Source organism: Lissotriton helveticus, chromosome 11, assembly GCF_964261635.1.
Source record: "Lissotriton helveticus chromosome 11, aLisHel1.1, whole genome shotgun sequence".
Lineage (NCBI taxonomy): Eukaryota > Metazoa > Chordata > Amphibia > Caudata > Salamandridae > Lissotriton > Lissotriton helveticus.
Window position 1 is genome coordinate 349,830,172 of NC_136072.1, and position 20,138 is coordinate 349,850,309.

Genomic DNA, 20,138 nt, shown 5'->3' on the forward strand with positions numbered 1-20,138 from the left:
CTCTGCAGCGCCTCTGAAATCTTGAGAGTCGGTAATATCCATTGGGGACCCTTCATCTTCCACGCTTGTACCAGGCTGTTGCACAACTACTTCCTGAGGACTCGTCATGTGAACATCCGGGGTTTCATAGATGGGTGTGTTAGGAGCTGGTGCTCTCTAGAGGGGCCATAAGTAAGATTAACGTTTGGTAGTTGAAGAAATAAAATACATCCTTATGCAAAATAGTTGCTCCTAACATTTTAACTCACCTCCACATTTTCAAACCCCGCGTCGGCTACTCTGACATCTTGAGAGTCGGTAATATCCATTGGTGAGCCCTCATCTTCCACGCTTGTACCAGGCTGTTGCACACCTACTTCCTGAGGACTCGTCATGTGAACATCCATGGTTTCATAGACGGGTGTATTAGGAGGAACTATGGATTCTTCCTCATCCTCCAACTCCAAGAGCATGCTTTGCTCAGACGCCAAACCGTCACTCGAACACTCGCTAGAGCTGCTGTAACGCTTAATCGGGTCCACCCGGCTCGGCCATTGCTTAACAAACCCCCAGCCAGAAGGTTCTCCTGGTTGAGCATTATGTTCCATTACCGCAGGTCTGGTTCTGTAAAAGCTACTGACGGGGATCTCTGAGCCACCAAACCAATGTTTTCTCTCAAATGGTTTGTAGCTCTTCCTTTCTGCCATGGTGACCCTTCACGTTGTCCAGCGGCTGCTTGCTACAACAGGCTCCTGACAAAGGCTTATATGTATTCAAAGAAATCACCACCCCTAAAAGAGGCGTATACCTCTACACCACAACAGGGACACATGGCCGTAGGGCTGCTTTGCCACGCCTCTACCTCCAAAAAAACAACCCGCCCCCTGTGACTCATACGCCCCTTCCGGGGCACCTGCCGGCCCTTGTCAACACTCGGGCCACCTGTCACTTGTTTGAGACCAACAGTTTAAGGCCAGGACTGTTTAAGACCAGGCCTGAGCACTCCTGGGCATGTCCATTTTTGCAGCCCTAGCTGTTAAATTTAAGGCCAGAAGTTTAAGACCAGACTGTTTAAGGCCAGATCAAACCCTGGTCTTAAACAGTCCTGGTCTTAAACTGTCAAAAATGAGACCAGAAGTTTAAGACCAGACATGTCAAAAGCTGTCAAAATTGCGACCAGCCTTTTGCGACCAGACATGTCAAAATTGCGACCAGGATTTTTTGATGAGTGGTATCCCGGCTTACTACTCTTACACAACAGCAGAAATTGAAATGCCAGGACTTAAGAACTTAAGTAAACCAGTTACCTGTGGTAAGAGATGTGTGAAAATATCCAAACTGGCAGAAAGCGGGAGAGAGGAGAGGCGAGAAAGCAGTGAAGTGTAAAAAGGTGACTAAACAGGGGGCAGGTTTGGGCAGTGGGGAGATTAAGGTGCAACTATTGAGAGCAAGGGAGGGGGCGGCATTTTTCAATTCTCGCCTAGGGCGGCAAAAAACCTAGAAACGGCCCTGCCCCCAGAGACTGTGCCAGGAAGAGGAATAAGGATGACAGCAGATGAGACACGCCGATCTTGCAGCGGGGCGGTTTTCTCGACTGCCAGCGTGGGGTCAATGTTTCCCCTGTTCAGAAATGCCTTGCTCGGGAGTCTGGCGCTCTCTGGTGACTGGGCACCGTGGACGCCAACGCGGAAGCAGTGAGGATGTCTCGGCACTAGCAATTTTTGTTTATTAGTCTCCCGCTACCCCATGTTTGTGTCCATTTTTTCAAATGCAGTGCTAAGTGCGATCAAAGACATTGATGTTTTTTTCTCATTATTTCTTGAGTCACAAGACTCTTTATATTACCCGTTTTTATTACGCTGACTTCTCATGGCCCTGGCATCATGAACTATAGATGGAGACTGGTTCTGAGATTATTGACTAAGACTGTGTAATTTTCGCTAGTCCGCCCTGGGGCATTATGGGATTGGAAGTCTTTGTGAGGATGAGAAAGTTCACTGGGAGGCGGACATTGCCTGGAGAAATGACACACTTCGTGTTTCCTCCTTACTCCTTTGTATAATTGTTTCCACCATCAAAGCTCCCGGCCTCTGTTGTACGTTATGGATACAGATTAGCAATTTCACCGGGGTGCAAGTAATCTCCAACTTCGGCCTCATATTTATCGGAAGCAGCATGACAAACTTTTTTAATACTGTCTTTTTCATTCTTAAAATAGCCATAGCACGTTAGCATGCATTTCTATCTAAATGTGTATTGTATTATTACATAAAGGGCTTAGGATTCTAGAGTGATTGGCGCCACAGTTTTGATTTTGCCTAAAATATATTTTCTTTCCCCACAGTCCGATGACAATGTCTTTCTGGACAGCTATTTTCACACGCATTACGCACAGTCAAATGTAACGAAGCCTAGTGATTCAGGGTGATGGAATGTGTTTTTCAATTGACCACATTATGTGATTCAAGAAGCATTACGGCATTTCATACTTTATTTTACAAGTTGGATTTCGCTGTTTATAGATGCCAGCATTATGCTTATAGATTTACAATATGTTTTGCATTCATACGTATTTTGCGCACAACAGTATTTCCTTGATGTCTATGAATACCTTAAAGGGGGAAGGGCTATATAGACTCTCAAGTTCATGGCGCCAATTAGATTGATAAAGGCTTCTGTGAAGCCGAAACGCGTCTCCCTAGCCATGGGATCGTGTGAGACCTGATTTATTAAAGAAAGCCATACCTTCACATCTTCGAGTACGTGCCTTCTTCTTTGCTGGAGTGGGATGGAGTATGCATATATATATATATATGTAAAGAAAGGCTAAAGTGGGACACTATCATTAGGTGAAAATGTCAGTTACAACATAAGTTTAACATAACAAAACCACTGAAATTTACCAGGCATAGTTATCTCAAGTAACTATAACTTGTGCCCTGAAGTAACTATAACTCACAACCCTACCATGCACACTGTTGTCATCAATGATTTCAGATGTTGCAATGAAGTTATCAATTGTGTCATAGGACATGTAATGAGTGATGTCATTTTTTTTGTTTTTTGTGTCCTCATTCTGCCAATTCTCATGTTGGGGGCACCCTATTCCCATTTGCCAAATACCAAAGAAAGGGGTAGAGCCATTCCATCCAAGAATAAAGCAGTTTCCTCTTCCAACCCTTCACCGGTGTACCTGTAGCGAAGAAGCGAAGTGATGTAATATGTAAGGTGATCAGCAGTGCATGCGAAAGGCATGAGTTACAGTTACCTTAGGGTTCGAGTTATAAGTACTTGAGATAACTATAAATGGTGAATTTTGGTTGTTTTGTTCCTTTAAAACTGTGGGAGCAGATTTACAAGGCACTGACACATCTGCATAGATGCGTCAGTTTCCTTGCATCAGCTCCAAATGTCCTTGCACCACCATGGGTGCACTGTATTTACAATACAGTGCAGCAAGGCGCTAGGAACTACAGATGCATCAGAAATTCTGACGCATCTGTTGGAGCAAAAGTGACACATTGTTGGAGTTGGTCACAAAGGTAGCGCAATCCAGCAATGCACTAGAAAACATAGGTAGGTCCCATGTAAAAAGCCCTGCGTCAATCCTTACGCCTGGTCTAAGCAGGCGTACGGATTTTGACACAGTGAAGGCATAGAATGATGCAGTGAAATCTGGTAAATTTCACTGCACCAGTTCTACGTGGATTTTTGCATGGGAATGCCTACCCTGCATACATTATACCTGGGCAGGTATAAGGTGACACAGGGCTTTACAACGTGACGCATCTCACTAGATGCGTCACGTTGTAAATTTGCCGCATTTTCTACGCCACCGCAGCATCACAAAAGTAATGCAGCTGCGGTGCAAAAGTGACGCTAGGGGCTTGTGAATCTGCCCCTGTATGTTTTAACTGACATTTTCACCTACCTACAATGTCCCTTTAATCTTAGTGTTTTTCAGTTAATTTCTATGTTTTTTCAATTTAGAGTAAGATGTCACCTGCCCTGTGCGGTGTGGGTTTGGACGCAAGGCCCTGCACCCAATTACTAGTGGCTGCCCTACCTCCTTTAGCCATGCACAGCGGGGGGTTGAGCGCTGGGCCTGGCTTATGGCCAAGCCCTGCATCCAACTCTCCATCCACCGCTGGCACTCAACTCCCCACAGGCACCATACCTACCCCTAGCTTAGGCCTTTGGCCGTGCACAGCAGGGGTTTGGGCACCCTAATGTAGTATGCTGTAGATGGCACACAAGGTGAAGCTAGCATCTTAACTCCTGAATTTCACTACAACTGCTTTGTCAAAGTCACTGTTAACATATTAGTCACACGTAACTCCATTTCAGCTTTGGGTGTAAGTTAATAACAATGCTTTTTTATTTTTGATTTAGTATGTTGACATATGATGTTGGTTGTGTGGATATAGAACAGTGAGCATGTTGCACTATGATGTTGGGTATTTTAGCTTATGATTTGGATTGTATGAATGAATGAAAATGAGTGCGTTGGCAGATGATGTTAGTTGTCTGAACATATGATTGTGTGTGTGGTGCCGTATTGTATAGTGGTGGGTGTGTTGGCATATGGTATTTTGTGTTGGATTATGATGTTGGGTATGATGGAGCACATGTTCATATTGCCATATCATGAAAGCCGTATTGCCATGACATTGTGGGCTTATGATGATGAATATGTGAAAAGATGATGCAATGACTCTATTGTTATGATGGGTGTTTTGGGGTATGATTTTGGTTTTGCCACGCATATTGCTGTATTGTGGGGGTTGTGGTGCTGGTGGGTATGGGTTGTGGTTGTAAAAGTGTTGATAATGGCAGTTTTGATAGCAATGATATGGCAGTGCTAGTCTCATGGTGGTGATAAGGATTGTGGTGGTGATAAGGATTGTGGTGGTAATGCTAGGGCTACTAGTGGTCACACTGGTGGGGGTAATGTGAGATCTGTAGCAATTAGCAATGCTTCACTCTATGTATCACTTGCATAGTTTGCCCCACACTGAAAACAAGAGGTAAGTTAGACTAAACCTTAACCTAGTATTTTGTAACAGCGGCAGTCGATTGCACAATTACCCTAAATAGTAAAACGTGTATTCATTATTGGTGGCACTGATGTCGTGTTGCTAACTTTACATACCGAAATGGATTTAATGCAAGCATGAGTGTTGGTCCTTGACACACAGCTGAGTTTGCAGTCCTTTACGGCTTCTTTAAATGCCAGACATTTCTTGAACTCTGGTTCTGAAATCGTGCACCACCGGATGTCATTCTTGGTCACCGGATCTGCCAGGCAGCATACTGTGGAAAACAGAAGACGGTAAATGAATGGGATTCGACAAGACGGAAGAAAAAAGACAGAGGAAGACAACGAAATAACAAAAACAATTGGTAAAGGGGCAAATAGAAAAGAGAGGCTTGGGGAAAGAGTGAACAATAAAATAAAATGTGGGGAAAAGTAAAAATACAGTAGTGGTGGGGATTGTAGAGATGGTCAATTTTTGAGAAATTATGAAGTGGAAGTGGCAGGAGGAATGAAGGGAAGGAGGAAGAAGGAATGATACAAGAATATGGAATCAGTGCAGAGAGTGAAAAGGGAAGCTGGGCTGGAGCAAGGATGCTGAAAGGAACAAAGAAAGGAACAATAAAATAAGTTCCTTAGAAAACAGTGCAGGATATTAATGCACAGTTGAAATGATGGCAAAGAATGATTTGGGTACAGACAGGACAACACAGGTTGCAAAAACGTTGCTTGTAATTTGAAAATGTAATAGAGTGCTTGTAATTTGAAAATGTAATAGAGTGCTACAATAATGCCCTCTCTGTCCCCTTTTCCAAACTGAACTATGGGCCTTATTTAGAGTTTGCAGTTGGAATACTATGGGCCTGATTATGAGTATGGGAGTCTTAGGACCGCTGTACCTTCATTGGCAGTACGACGCCTGCCTCTTCGGCAGTCCAACTGCCCAATTACGAGGCGTGCTGTCAGATCTCCACAAGACCACCACCACCACCAGGATCTCGGCTCATGCGGTGGTGGAGAAATCGGCGGTCTATGAAGGCTGTGCCGATGCCTGTACCACAGTGCTGAGCACGACCTGCCTTTCCGCCGACCTTGTTATGATGTGCCCCTCAATGCCAGCACTGTCATGCGTGCACTGTGTGTCATGCATGACATGGTACATGGCAACAGTGCACCGATGTGTGCACTTTATGAGCCAAAGCATGCCACCGCTGTGCCACCACCGCCCCACAGACCACCAGTCCGGCAATAGAGATCTAATACGGCATTGGGATTGCCTCTGGCTTGGCAGCGTTCTCCAAACCACTGTTGCAGCGGTCCGGTGGTCAGGCTGCCAAAATCATAATCAGGGCCTACAGCATTACAGGTGTTTTAGAGCCTATGGTGCTTATAATTTGGCAGATAGGTGATCCACCTTGTTTTGACAGAGTATCCTACGGGCCAAAGTCTAAATAAAACCCTAAGGCCTAAAACACATTAAACATTACCTTCTCAACACCTTAAACAAATCAGCATTCCCTCATGGTTTTAACAACCCATTTGTGTGAGTCCAATGTTTCCAATTTTCCTCTGCTTCTGGATTCTATTATTCGTCTACGGCCCACTTTCTACTCTCGTTCTACATGATCTACTCCCATTATCAACCTTGCCTGTATGTGGTCCAGAGCTGCGACGACTTCATTCTCAAATTAATCTTACCAGTAATGCACTTTGTCACTGAAACTCTGCATCAAACTTAAACATGCCATTTTGTGTCATTTTTTGCATACTGTGTTGCGAAGGATTGGACTGTGAACCCAAATACTTTTCATGATATAGCTTTTATACAATCAATCAATCAGCAAATTTGTAAAGCGCACTACTCACCCTCAGGGGTCTCAAGGCGCTGGGAGGAGGGGGGAGCCGCTACTGCTCGAACAGCCAGGTCTTGAGCTGTTTCCTGAAGGAGAGGTGGTCCTGGGTCAGCCGCAGGTGGGTGGGGAGGGTGTTCCATGTCTTGGCCGTCAGGTAGGAGAAGGATCTTCCTCCAGCGGTGGCTTTGCGGATGCGTGGGACGGTGGCGAGGGTGAGGCTGGCAGAGCGGAGTTGGCGAGTGGGTGTGTAGAATGTGAGGCGGCTGTTGAGGTATTTGGGGCCCATGTCGTGGAGAGCTTTGTGAGCTTGGGTGAGGAGTCTGAACGTGATCCTCTTGCTGACGGGGAGCCAGTGCAGGTCTTTCAGATGGGCGGAGATGTGGCTGTGGCGGGAGATGTCCAGGATGAGTCGTGCAGAGGCGTTCTGTATGCGCTGGGGTCTTTTCTGGAGTTTGGCTGTGGTTCCTGCGTAGAGGGTGTTTCCTTAGTCCAGTCGGCTGGTGACGAGGGCATGGGTAACAGTCTTCCTGGTTTCTGCGGGGATCCACCGGAAGATCTTTCGCAGCATGCGCAGAGTGTTGAAACAGGATGATGAGACAGAGTTGACTTGCTTGGTCATCGTGAGTGAGGAGTCCAGGATGAAGCCCAGGTTGCGTGCGTGCTCCGTTGGATTGGGGGCAGTGCCCAGGGCAACGGGGCCACCAGGAGTCGTCCCAGGCAGAGTGGGATGGTCCCAGGATGAGGACTTCCGTCTTGTCTGAGTTCAGTTTCAGACAGCTGAGCTTCATCCATTCCGCGACGTCTTTCATTCCTTCCTGGAGGCTAGCTCTGGCTGTGGTGGTCGTTGGTGAGGGAGAGGATCAGCTGGGTGACGTCGGCATAGAAGATGATGTTGAGGTTGTATTGGCGTGCGATGGCTGCGAGGGGACTCATGTAGATGTTGAAGAGGGTGGGGCTGAGCGAGGATCCTTGTGGGACGCCGCAGATGACTTCGGTTGCCGTGGAACAGTAGGGGGGGAGGCGGACTCTCTGGATTCTTCCGGCGAGGAACAAGATGATCGACTCCAGGGCCATTCCTTGGATTCCGGTGTTGCTGAGGCGATGTATCAGGGTGCAGTGGCAAACGGTGTCGAAGGCTGCTGAGAGGTCCAGGAGGATGAGGGCAACTGTTTCCCCGTTGTCGAGCAGGGATCTGATGTTCTCGGTAGCTACGATGAGGGCAGTCTCGGTGCTGTGGTTTGCTCGGAAGCCGGACTGCGAGGGGTCGAGGGATCCGTTGGTCTCGAGGAAGGCAGAGAGTTGTTTGTTGACGGTCTTCTCTATGACTTTGGCAGGAAAAGGGAGGAGCGAGGTGGGGCGGAAGTTCTTGAGGTCGGTGGGGTCCGCGTTGGGTTTCTTCAGGAGGGCGCTGAGCTCGGCATGTTTCCAGCTCTCCGGGAAGGTGGCGGATGCGAATGAGCTGTTGATGATGTCCCGGAGTTGGGGTGCGATGATGGAGTCGACTTTGTTGAAGATGTGATGTGGGCAGGGGTCCGTGTGGGAACCAGAGTGGATGGTGTTCATCGTGCGGGTGGGGTCTTCAGTGTTGACCGGGTCCAGGTGCGGAGGGTGGTGGTAGGGGGTGCTGGTTCGGTGGTTGGGTGCGTGGTTTGTGCGTTGAAGCTGTTGTGTATGTCGGTGATCTTGCGGTGAAAGAACGAGGCGAGTGAGTCACAGAGGTCTTGTGAGGGTGTGATGTCGTTGCTGCAGGAGCTGGGGTCGGCGAGCTCTTTGACGACTCTGAAGAGTTCCTTGCTGTGGTGGGTGCTGTTGTCCAGTCGTTCTTTGAATGCTGTCCTCTTGGTGGTGTGGATCAGCTGGTGGTGTTTTCGGGTGGCGTTTTTGAGGGCAGTCATGTTTTGTGTTGTCTGGTCGTGGTGCCGACACACCTCGGACTGCACACATTCTATTCAATAATGAAACACTTTTGACACCAGGCAGGGCAGCGCCATGTCTATGCTCCTCTTTGCCATTGCCATGGAGCCTCTGGCATGTAAGCAGAGACAACATCATGCTCATAGAGGGGTAGCATTCTTGCAGAGACAATTGAATATTCTGATGTTTGCTAAATATATTCTGCTTCTTATTTAACTGAGGAAAACCGTATGCTTGTGCTCTGTGAGCTTACTAAATTTGGTGCTACCCTAGCATTGTGATAAACTGAAGAAAATCAGATATACACTCAATAACGCACTTTACACACGCTGTTACCCTAGACTACTTAATTAATTGGATGGAGGAATCGATTTGCCATCCCTACATTAAAATACACAGGGACAGAGAGGTAATTATGATTGATAATAATGGGCCAGTGATGACTAAAGTGCATACACAGGTGCATACATGGATAAACCTCCCCCATCCATTACAAGCAGGGTTGCAATCATTAAGATATGGTGATACCCACGTTTCTTTATGTCTATACAAATATACCAATCCCTTGACAAAACACTTCTTTCCGTATGTAAATTCTGAGGTTGTTACACTAATATGGGCCAGGGGTCAGCCAGGATTTAGATGGGAAATTATAACCCTACCACTATCCAAGGTCATATTGGCAAGACCCGACACAAGCTATACTGTTTATCCGCTCAAGACTTGTATGTGGTCTACTGGTACCTTCCACAGCCACTGATACCACACACAGTTATTGAAACAGAGGCAATAGCCTAGTCTAAAAATAGATCATATAGATGATTTAGATGTTGTGCAAATGTGCGTAAGGTCACCTAATTAATACTGTGCAAATGATCTAAGAGGCAATTAACTAATATATCTGAGTGCCTCCTTTTATCCTACAGTCAAAATCCATATCCAAATTACATATAAAACCTATATAAATATATATATATATATATTAATACAACTAAATCATGCAATAAATAATCATATAAATATGTATAAATAGGTATAAAACAATCATAATAAGTTATTATACATGTTGACTGCTAAAAGTGTGCAAAATAGAGACTCTCTTAAGGATGTGCTCAAGTGCTATCACTGAGTACATTTCTAAGAAATACACCTGAATGTGTGTTTTCCCAAAAAAATACACCAGGATATTTGTAATGAAGGCGGTGATCTGTTCAACAATATGATCAAGCCATACCATGATAAACAAATTGATGCATCTAACAAAATATATAAATATCAATTCAATGAAAAAATAGACCTATTAAAAACAATGGCATCGAATAAATAGCTTATAAAAGATTCATAAACTTGTTCATAAAATGATAGACATGTGTATAAATCTTCAGTAACATTCAATCCATTAGGTTGTTTAGTGTCCAGTTTAAATGCGGCTCCAAGCAAGATAAGTCACCTCCTTACTTAGCTCTTTATAATATTGTAATTTCATGTTTAAGACTTGTATTTTATTATTAATCTATATTTGTTACTATATACTGATTAACCCCTTAATCCCTACAGGAGTAATATTTATATATATATACAATGTACCTGTTTTATATACCATCTTATAAGGTAGAGTAACACTTTTTTACTCCTTATACCCAGACCCCCAACCTCCAATTTACGGAGGTTGGCTTCCGCTTTCCTTTCCTGTAGTTGTCTTTATTTTAAAGTTATTAGTCTTTCCTCTCGCGCGCAAATTATTAAAAAAACACAGTGACCCGCTTTTATTTTCAGAACAATCTCCCAGACGTTCATAATTGTGCCCAATACCTTAGACTTTGTCAAAACCTTGTGAGGTACGACGCTTTGTGAATTTATCTAATTATTTATCCGTGTTACCCTCGCCTCCCTCCCATAATCAGTCTATTAGGATTGATATTTACAAACTAATTTGAAGGTAATATTAAAAAATTTAAAAAATTTAAAAAAAGGGAGAGGATATATATATATATTGAAAAGATTACTATAAACATAAAAAAAAGGCTGTACATATATAGAAAGTTTATAGAGAAAGGTTAAGATTTCTATATAAGCTTCAGACATTCTTATATATTTATTTTTTCAATTCAAAATATGTCTGAGTCAGATTCTGATTCAATTCACAGTATTACTGTTGAATCTGATTTTAATAATGATGCCATCAAAAAACGTATCCACAAGGAGATGAGATCATGTATGTTTTCTACTCTCTCCCAAGTTATGTCATCTAAGAGAACCTTGATCCATGATAATGATGACCTATCTGACTTGGACATAGCTGAGATTAATGATCTCACCGAAAAAAGGGGTAAGAGGCATAAAAAAAGTAATAATATTGATTATACCCCAGAGAGCACGGGAGGTCCTAGCACCTCAAATTTTACAGGAGGTCCTCGCACCTCATTTGCCTCAGGTGTCCCTCGCGGCACAAATCTGAAAGGTGTCCTTAGCGGCACAAATTTGATGGGTGTCCCTCGCGGCACAATTCACCAAAGTGCTCTAGATAATGATCCAAGTGATATTGATGGCTCAGAATTTCCTGACGAATATATTCTTGACCTAGATGAGGACGATCAAGATATTGATTCCTTTCTCTTGAATGACGACAATGGGCCTTCATCTTCTAAAGATAGTATCTTGGACCGTTTAGGGGAAGAAATGTTCTCCCCTTTTAACATTAAACATCCTAGAAGCTCAGAGTGGACTCCACATGAGCACGTTTCTAAATTCATATCTAAATGGATTAGGAACCCTTTAGAAAAGGAAACTTGCAATCTTTTGAGGGCAGAATGCACCAGACCTTCAATTGAAGGTAAAGTCTGTCAAACTCCTAACCTTGATCCGGAACTAATTACTTATCTTTTTAAATTAGGAAGAGACCCACGCAAAGGCTTGGAAAGGTCGCTTAAGCTCTGCCAAGATAAAGTTCTCGACATCCTAGGTCCACTTACTAAAATAATCGACGCAGCTGAGGAGAGTTACCTTAATGGTTCCCCTCTTGACACACACTCCATTCGAGGATGGAGCCAAAGAGCACTTGTCCTCTTAGGAAATGCCAACGCAGGACTTAATTGTGAAAGAAGAAGAGTAGTCCTCAATAAAATTAGTCCAAAATTAATCGATATGGCTGAAAAAGAAACCTCCATTAATCCAAAAGGTTTACTTTTTGGAGAAGTTTTAATATGTATCAACCTTTACCGCTTTAGATAGAGCGCATCAAAACATGAAAAAAGTTTTTAACTACAACAGCAACCTTTTTGGAAGGGCTGGAAGAAGGGGGCAATCTTCCGGCCGCTTTAATCGACGCCCCTTCCCAAGAAACAGAGGCAATTTTGGTAGAGGGTACCAACCACCCAACTAACCATAGTTTTATCCACCCAGAGGAAGAGGTTTCTGCTCCAGAGAATTCCGAGCACGAGGAGCACCTGCTGACTCCACCCCTCAAGTGAGTACTCCTTCCCCTTCCCTTTCTTTGAATCCAAAAGTAGGTGGCAGACTAAGATTCTTTTACCACAATTGGAAAATTATCACACAAGATCCCTGGGTTCTGAACACCGTTCAAGGTTTTTGTATAGATTTCACCAAGACTCCAATACAGTACTCTCTTCCAAGACCGACACCCCTTACACTAGATCAAGAAAAAATCATAGAAGAAGAAATTTCCTCAATGCTAAAAAAAGGAGCAATTCTAGAGGTACCCATGGAATTTATGACATTCATAAGTACTCTCTTCCTTGTGGAAAAGAAAGACAAGGGTTGGAGACCGGTTATAAATCTCATGGAACTCAACAAATTCCTTGTCTACCGTCATTTCAAGATGGAGGGCATCCATCTTCTCAAAGACCTCTTACTAGAAGGAGACTGGCTAGTCAAATTAGATCTGAAGGACGCCTACTTTACAATTCCCATGACAAAGGAACACCAACCCTTTCTTCAGTTCATTTGGAAAAACCATCTCTTTCAATTTCAGGCTCTTCCCTTCGGCCTCTCTTCTGCCCCATGGTGTTTCACCAAGGTAATGAGAGCAGTTGCCTCATGTCTAAGAGAAAAAGGGATTTGTCTCATCATTTACTTAGACGACATCCTGATTCTTTCTCAAGACAATGCTCAAATCATCAAAGATCTGAAGACAGTTATAGACCTCTTAGAAAGTCTGGGTTTTATCATAAACTGGGAAAAATCCATTCTAGTCCCCTCAAAGAAGATGGAGTTCCTGGGCTTCACAGTAGACACAACAGAATGTCTTCTCCTTCTCCCTCCCAAGAAGATTGCCAAAATAATAAAGGAGATAAGACATGTATTGAAACAAGAAAATCTCTCCCTAAGAGAACTAGTAAGACTTCTAGGCCTTCTATCTTCCTCCATTCAGGCCATTTTTCCGGAACCACTGAATTATCGAGCCTTTCAGAGAATAAAAGCAAGATCTCTGGGGGGTCAGGTCTTTGGTACGGAGATCGAATTTCCTTAAACCCAGATGCAATCTTAGAACTAACATGGTGTTTAGACAATCTAGATGCATGGAATGGGAGAGCGATCTTTGGTTCAGCACCAGATTTTATTCTAGAATCGGATGCCAGCCTTCATGGCTGGGGTGCTTGTCTACAGAACCAGAACACTGGAGGAATTTGGTCCCAACAAGAGTCCCTGCACCACATCAATTATCTAGAATTAACTGCAGGACTTTATGCTCTAATGAGCTTCAAACGCTTTCTTCAAGAAAGATCAGTCATATTGAAAATGGACAATATGTCTGCCGTTGCTTACATAAACCGTCTAGGAGGGACCAAGTCAGAAGAACTCTCCATTCTAGCAAAGAAGCTTTGGTTTTTCTGCCTAGAACACAAAATCTCTCTGAGAGCAGAATACCTCCCAGGGAAATCCAATCTTTGCGCAGATTGGAATTCAAGATTCATCTTGGATTACAGCGACTGGAAGCTCAACACTTCTGTTTTCAACTCCCTCAATCATTTCTGGGGCCCATCCCAAATAGATTTATTTGCGAGCAGATTGACTACCCAATTGATATCTTATTTCAGCTGGATGCCCGATCCTGGTGCTCTAGCAGTGAATGCCTTTCTCCAACCTTGGGTAGGGATCAACGCTTATGCCTTCCCTCCATTTGCAATGATCCAGAGACTCCTTCAGAAAGTGAGACAAGAACGATCCTCAATTGTCCTAGTAACTCCTTTTTGGCCATCCCAAGTCTAACAATCTCGCTAGACTTTCGTCAACAGCTTCAACTCTCCTTGGAGAGTCATGGGCCCCTGGAACACATTACGGGTACAACAACATTTGGAAAGTCTGGTCACGTTGGTGCTTGGAAAGGGACTTGGATCCCGTGGAGGCACCTATTGTTGATATAGTTAATTTTCTTGGAGAACAATTCGATAGAGGTTCAAGTTACAGATCTCTCAATTGTTTTAGATCTGCTATTTCTGCAGGACTTTCTCTAATTAACAATAAAACGGTAGGTAAAAATCCTAATATTTGTAGAATACTTAAAAGTATCAGACTTAGAAGACCTCCTCAACCTAGCTATCAATCTCTTTGGGATGTTAATTTAATTCTTGACCTTTTTTGTTCTTGGCCAGTTAATTCTCTTCTCAGCAGGAAGAATCTTTCTATCAAATTAGCTACTCTTCTTTGCTTAATTTCATGCATTAGAGTCTCTGATGTTAAAGCTCTAGATATTTCTTTTAGATCTTACGATATGTTTGGAGTCAAATTTGAAATCCATAGAAGAACTAAAACCATGTCAGATTCTATTTTCTATCCTCGTTTTGATACTTGCACTAAACTCTGTGTTGTTCAATGTATGAAAGAATATGATGTGAGAATGAACTCTCTTCGTCCTTTGAATGTATCTCAGTTACTCCTCTCTTTTGTTAAACCCCATAAAGGAATTTCTTCTAGCTCTATTGCTGGATGGGTTAAAACAGTCATGAAACTTCCTGGAATCAATCTGAATATTTTTAAACCCCATTCTATTAGAGGCGCAATGGCCAGTAAGTCATTCTGCTCAGGTGGTAAGTTAGATGATATTCTAAAGGCTGCTGATTGGTCTAATTCTAGAACCTTTGCTCATCATTATTGCAAACCTGTTTCTCACATGTCTGATGTTGATTTACATGGCTACCAACATGCATAATGGTAGCCTCCGGTCTTGTAATGAAATTGCGATTCTCCTATTTACATGACCAGAGAATCTGGATTTCATTAAAGACACGGAGGCTAACATTATCCCTCCCACCCTTCCCTGGGTGGTTGATTAAATGATATAATATATATATATAATATATGTTATGATATGCTTATTTGAATTTTTTACTTACAAACAAACATTATTTTCCTTTGCAGGATTACTTACATCCTTTCCTTTGTCAGGAATTGTTATTTAGATGATTGTTTATTATTCTTGTCCTTAATACTTTTATTAGGATTTATTAACAACCTTTCTTTGCCTTGCAGATAACTCGTCTTCTTGATTTCACACCTGTGGATCAATCGTGGATGGTGTTTTCTTCCGTCATCCTTCTTCAAGTTTGATGTTTCATTGGATTTGTTTGGACTTTTCCTTTTTCATTGTCACCACATTTAAAAGAGGCTGATTGCCTAGTGATTCATGCTATTGTTGATTCATATGTATTCTAAGTTGGAACTTTTGCTTTGTGACATATGCGGCTATGCTTGGACTGCATTAAAAGTTGTATGCATAATGTTAGCCTCCGTGTCTTTAATGAAATCCAGATTCTCTGGTCATGTAAATAGGAGAATCGCAATTCATAAACTTGTTCATAAAATTATAGACATGTGTATAAATCTTCAGTAACATTCAATCCATTAGGTTGTTTAGTGTCCAGTTGTAAAATGTACCTCGTCTCTAACCTCCTAAGTTTGCCTTCTCTATCTCCTCCTCTCCTACTGGGGGGTATCGCGTCAATTAGATAGTAGCTCAGGCTCTTGTTGTTCGATTGATGTGTGTCCTTAAAATACCTGGCTACCGGATAAGTATTATCTTCATTTGCGATAGCGCGGAGATGTTGGAGGATTCTTTTGTGGGCCTGGAGATTATTACTCCCTATGTATCTAAGGCCTCATGGACACGTAAGAACATAGATTACATATTCAGTCTTACATGTCAACAGTTTGGTGATTTTACGGGTACTCTGACTAAATGGAGTACTGTAAGATGTAGTGTTGACTCCATGGATACAGGCTTTGCATGTCTTACACCGAATGAACCCTTTATGTGTTTGTAACCATGTGGTATTTTCGTTGATTTCTGGACTGGTGGGGACAAGACAATCCCTCATGAAGGGGGCTTTGCTGTGTGTAATAGAGACCCTCTGTGGGAGCAGGGGCCCTATTACAGGGTCATTCAAGACTAGTGGCCAACTAGTTTGCACTATTTTGTTGATCTCTTTGTGTTGCCTACTGTATCCCATTATCAAGCGGAATACGTTAGTGTTGTTAGAGTCAGGTTTGAGATCTGACTAACAGTGGTATTGGTATGCTTTTTGTCCCTGAGTAGATCATTTCTATTGAGCAAAGTGGTCTTAATGATTGCTAGCTTCAATCATTTGGGCGAATGGCCTCTTTCCAAGAATCTCTGCCTGCTAAGTTCCTGAGCCAATCTCAGATCCTCCTCTGTGCTACATATTCGTTTGAGCCTGAGCATTTCCCCATAAGGGATGCTATTGACTAGGTGGCTTGGATGTGCACTTGAGGCGTGCAAAACGGAATTGCCTGCTGTCTCTTTACGATATAATCGGGTTTCCAATTCATTGTTTTGCACAAATACTTTTGTGTCCAAAAAATTCACACTAGTGTCACTGATGGTGGCTGTGAAATGCAGGTTTAGAGTATTCAAATTAATGTTTGCAACAAACTGTTCATCCTGTTCTTTGGTCCCCTCCCACACTACGAATAAGTCGTCTATATAGCGGAGCCAGACTTTGATGTTGTGTTTAATGATGTTAGTGTACTCCGCTTTGAGGACCAGCTCCTCCCACCAGCCCATGTGGAGGTAGGCGTAGCTTGGGGAGAAGCTGGACCCCATCGCAACTCCTTGTATCTGTTGAAAAAGGAGGTTGTTAAACATGAATATGTTATTGCGCAAACAATAGTCCATCATTGAGATCAACATCTCGTTGTGTGGATGATGTAGTGTGGGCCTCTTGGACAGGTAGAATTGTATGGCATTAATGCCATGCTTGTGTAGGATACTCGTATATAACAAAGTCACATCAAGTGCAATGAGCAGATATTCAGATCCCCAGGTGACATCTTTGATTTTGTTAATAAAATCGCTAGTATCCCGCACATAGGAGGGTAATGCCTTCACAAAATCCTGCAAGAAAAAATCCACATAGATAGAAGTGTTCTCCAATAGTCCTTCCCTGGCAGTTATGATCGGACGGCCAGGTGGTTTCTTGGCATTCTTGTGGATATTAGGGATAAAGTATATTGATGGTGTCGTTGGATTATCTTTTTTCAGAATAGATGACGTTTTGTTTGTATAAGTGTGTAGCTAAGTAAATATGTAAGTATGATCCATTGTTTGCATAAGTGAGTAGGATGACTTCATATGTGAATAGGATGTGTGCTGGTGTGTAATATCGATATAGGTGTATAAGTATTTTTGATAGAGTTCTATTGTTCATTGACAGCATGTATGAGTGAATCTACAGGTAAGTGATTAGATGTGTGTATACATCTATGAATCACAGAGTGGGTTTTTAGATACTTGTATTGCTGTGACAATGGATTCAAATATGATACTGTGTATTTTACAAAGAGAGATGAAAGATTTTACTAGTGTATGAAAAGGTGTATGTGATTGTCACGTGGATGATGTCATCAGTGATGTCATCAGTGATGTCATTTGAGATGTCATCAGTGATGTCACTGACCATGTCATGAATGATGTAATATGTGACATCATCAGCAGTGGATAGCGGGTGCGCAAAATATAGTTAGTACAACTAACTATATAGGAGCAATTTCAATGGTTTTGTATGAGTGAAATGTGATGTCCAGCTAACTATAACACCCCTAAAACTTATAGTTTTTGGAGTGAATTTTAAAGGTTTTTTTAATGCTAATTCCTAACTATATAAGGCCTGAAACCTTTGGTTTTTTCAGTGAATTTCAAGGGTTTTTTAAATGCTAATTCCTAACTATATAAGGCCTGAAACCTATGGTTTTTTCAGTGAATTTGCAAGGTTTTTTAAATGCTAATTCCTAACTATATAAGGCCTGAAACCTATGGTTTAAGGTTTTTTAAATGCAAATTCCTAACTATATAACGCCTGAAACCGATGTTTTTTTCAGTGAATTTCAAAGGATTTTTAATGCTAATTCCTAACTATATAAGACCTGAAAGCCCACCAGGAATCTCCAGTATGCGCCAGGGGACTGCATTGCAGAGAGGTGTAATGAAGCCTCGCCCCTTTTTACACCTCTCTGCAACGCAGCCCCCAGGCGTGTTTGCAGAGGGAAACTAATTCCCCTTGCATACTGGGGGTCCCTGGGGGCCAACTAGCCCACCTTGAACCTGCAGTATGCGCCCGGCGGCTGGATTGCAGAGAGGTGTAATGAGACCACACCCTTTTTTACACCTCTCTGCAACGCAGACCCGGGGATGTTTGAAGAAAGGGAACTAATTCCCCTTGCATACTGGGGGCCCCTGGGGGCCAACTAGCCCACCTGAAACCTCCAGTATGCGCCAGGGGGCTGCATTGCACAGAGGTGTAATGAGGCTATGCCCCTTGTTACACCTCTCTGCAATGCAGCCCCCTGGCACGTTTTCAGAGGGGGAACTAATTCCCCTTGCATACTGGGGGTCCCTGGGGGCCGACTAGCCCACCAGGAGCCTCCAGTATGCGCCAGGGGGCTGCATTGCAGAGAGTTGTAATGAGGCCACACCCTTTTTTTCACCTCTCTACAACGCAGCCCCTGTGCATGTTTGAAGAGGGGGAACTAATTCCCCTTGAATACTGGGGGTCCCTGGGGGCCAACTAGCCCACCTGGAACCTCCAGTATGCGCCAGGGGGCTGCATTGCACAGAGGTGTAATGAGGCTATGCCCCTTTTTACAGCTCTCTGCAACGCAGCCCACTGGCGCATTTGCAGAGGGGGAACTAATTCCCCTTGCATACTGGGGGTCCCTGGGGGCCAACTAGCCCACCAGGAGCCTCCAGTATGCGCCAGGGGGCTGTGTTGCTTTACCCCGGAGGGCGGCGGTCCCCGGGGCAGTGTGGGGTGGATTGGGCACCCCTCAAACTTTTTTATCACTATGCCCCTGCGATTTGGGCCCCCTGGTGGGTAATTTATAAGAAAACATCCCGGGTTTAAAAAAAAAGAAAATATTGGCCTTGGGGGTCCTTGTGGGACCACCTTAGCAGGCCTAGGTGGTCAGGGTGTTTCTACCCTGCCCCCTTTTTGTGTTATACACATTTGTTTTTCTGCTTTCTTGTGCCTCAGTCTAATGAGCACAAGATGTAGAATACCACAAAGGATCGCACACCGCTAGCCTCTCCTCCGGATCGCCCCTAAGCACTCTGGTATTTGAAGTGCGTGTAGTTCGAAGAGTAGAAACAAAGTTTGTAAGTGGTTCACCAAAGTTGGTGCGAGTAGGTACTCGTTGTCCCCAAGATCTCTAGACCCGAGACATGGCCCGGGTTTCGGGATAGTTTCCCTCATCAGTAGAGAAGTATTTGGGGTGGATGAGAAGACCGCCAAGTATCTGTCACAGGCCCTGATGCCTCTCCGGCGCTCAGGTGTGTCTCCAGGAGCTCGTCAGCTCGGGGCTCATGGGAGCACTATAAGTAGAATACCACAATGGATCGCACACCACTAGCCTCTCCTCTGGATCGCCCCCAACTACGTTCTCTACTGATGAGGGAAGATATCCCGAAACCCGGGCCATGTCTCTGGGGGAAACAACCATTACAACGCAACTTTCACAACGCACTACCATTACAACAAAACTTTTACAACGCAAAAACTATTACAACGCATGTATTTACAACGCATGTTTTTACAACGCAGGTACCTTTACAACGCATACCATTACAACGTAAGTATTGGTAAGAATATAATTATATTTTAAATTTTATATGTTTGGGATTTTTTTAGGGGTATTTTTAGGGTTCAGGGTCAGTTTTCAGTTTTTGGGTAAAGGGGCATTTTTAGGGTTCAGGGTCAGTTTTCAGCTTTTGGGTAAAGGGGTATTTTTAGGGTTCAGGGTCAGTTTTCAGTTTTTGGGTAAAGGGGTATTTTTAGGGTTCAGGGTCAGTTTTCAGTTTTTGGGTGAAGGGGCATTTTTAGGGTTCA

At 43.5% G+C, this 20,138-nt stretch overlaps 1 protein-coding gene across 1 annotated transcript in view; it reads right to left on the bottom strand.

Moving 5' to 3' along the window:
- Positions 1-20,138, bottom strand: part of LOC144791093 (serotransferrin-A-like) — a 171,732-nt gene that overhangs the window by 116,644 nt on the left and 34,950 nt on the right. Inside the window, exon 2 of the mRNA XM_078665749.1 lies at positions 5,132-5,292. Coding sequence (XP_078521875.1) covers positions 5,132-5,292 — 161 coding nt within the window. The remainder of the gene's footprint in view (positions 1-5,131; positions 5,293-20,138) is intronic.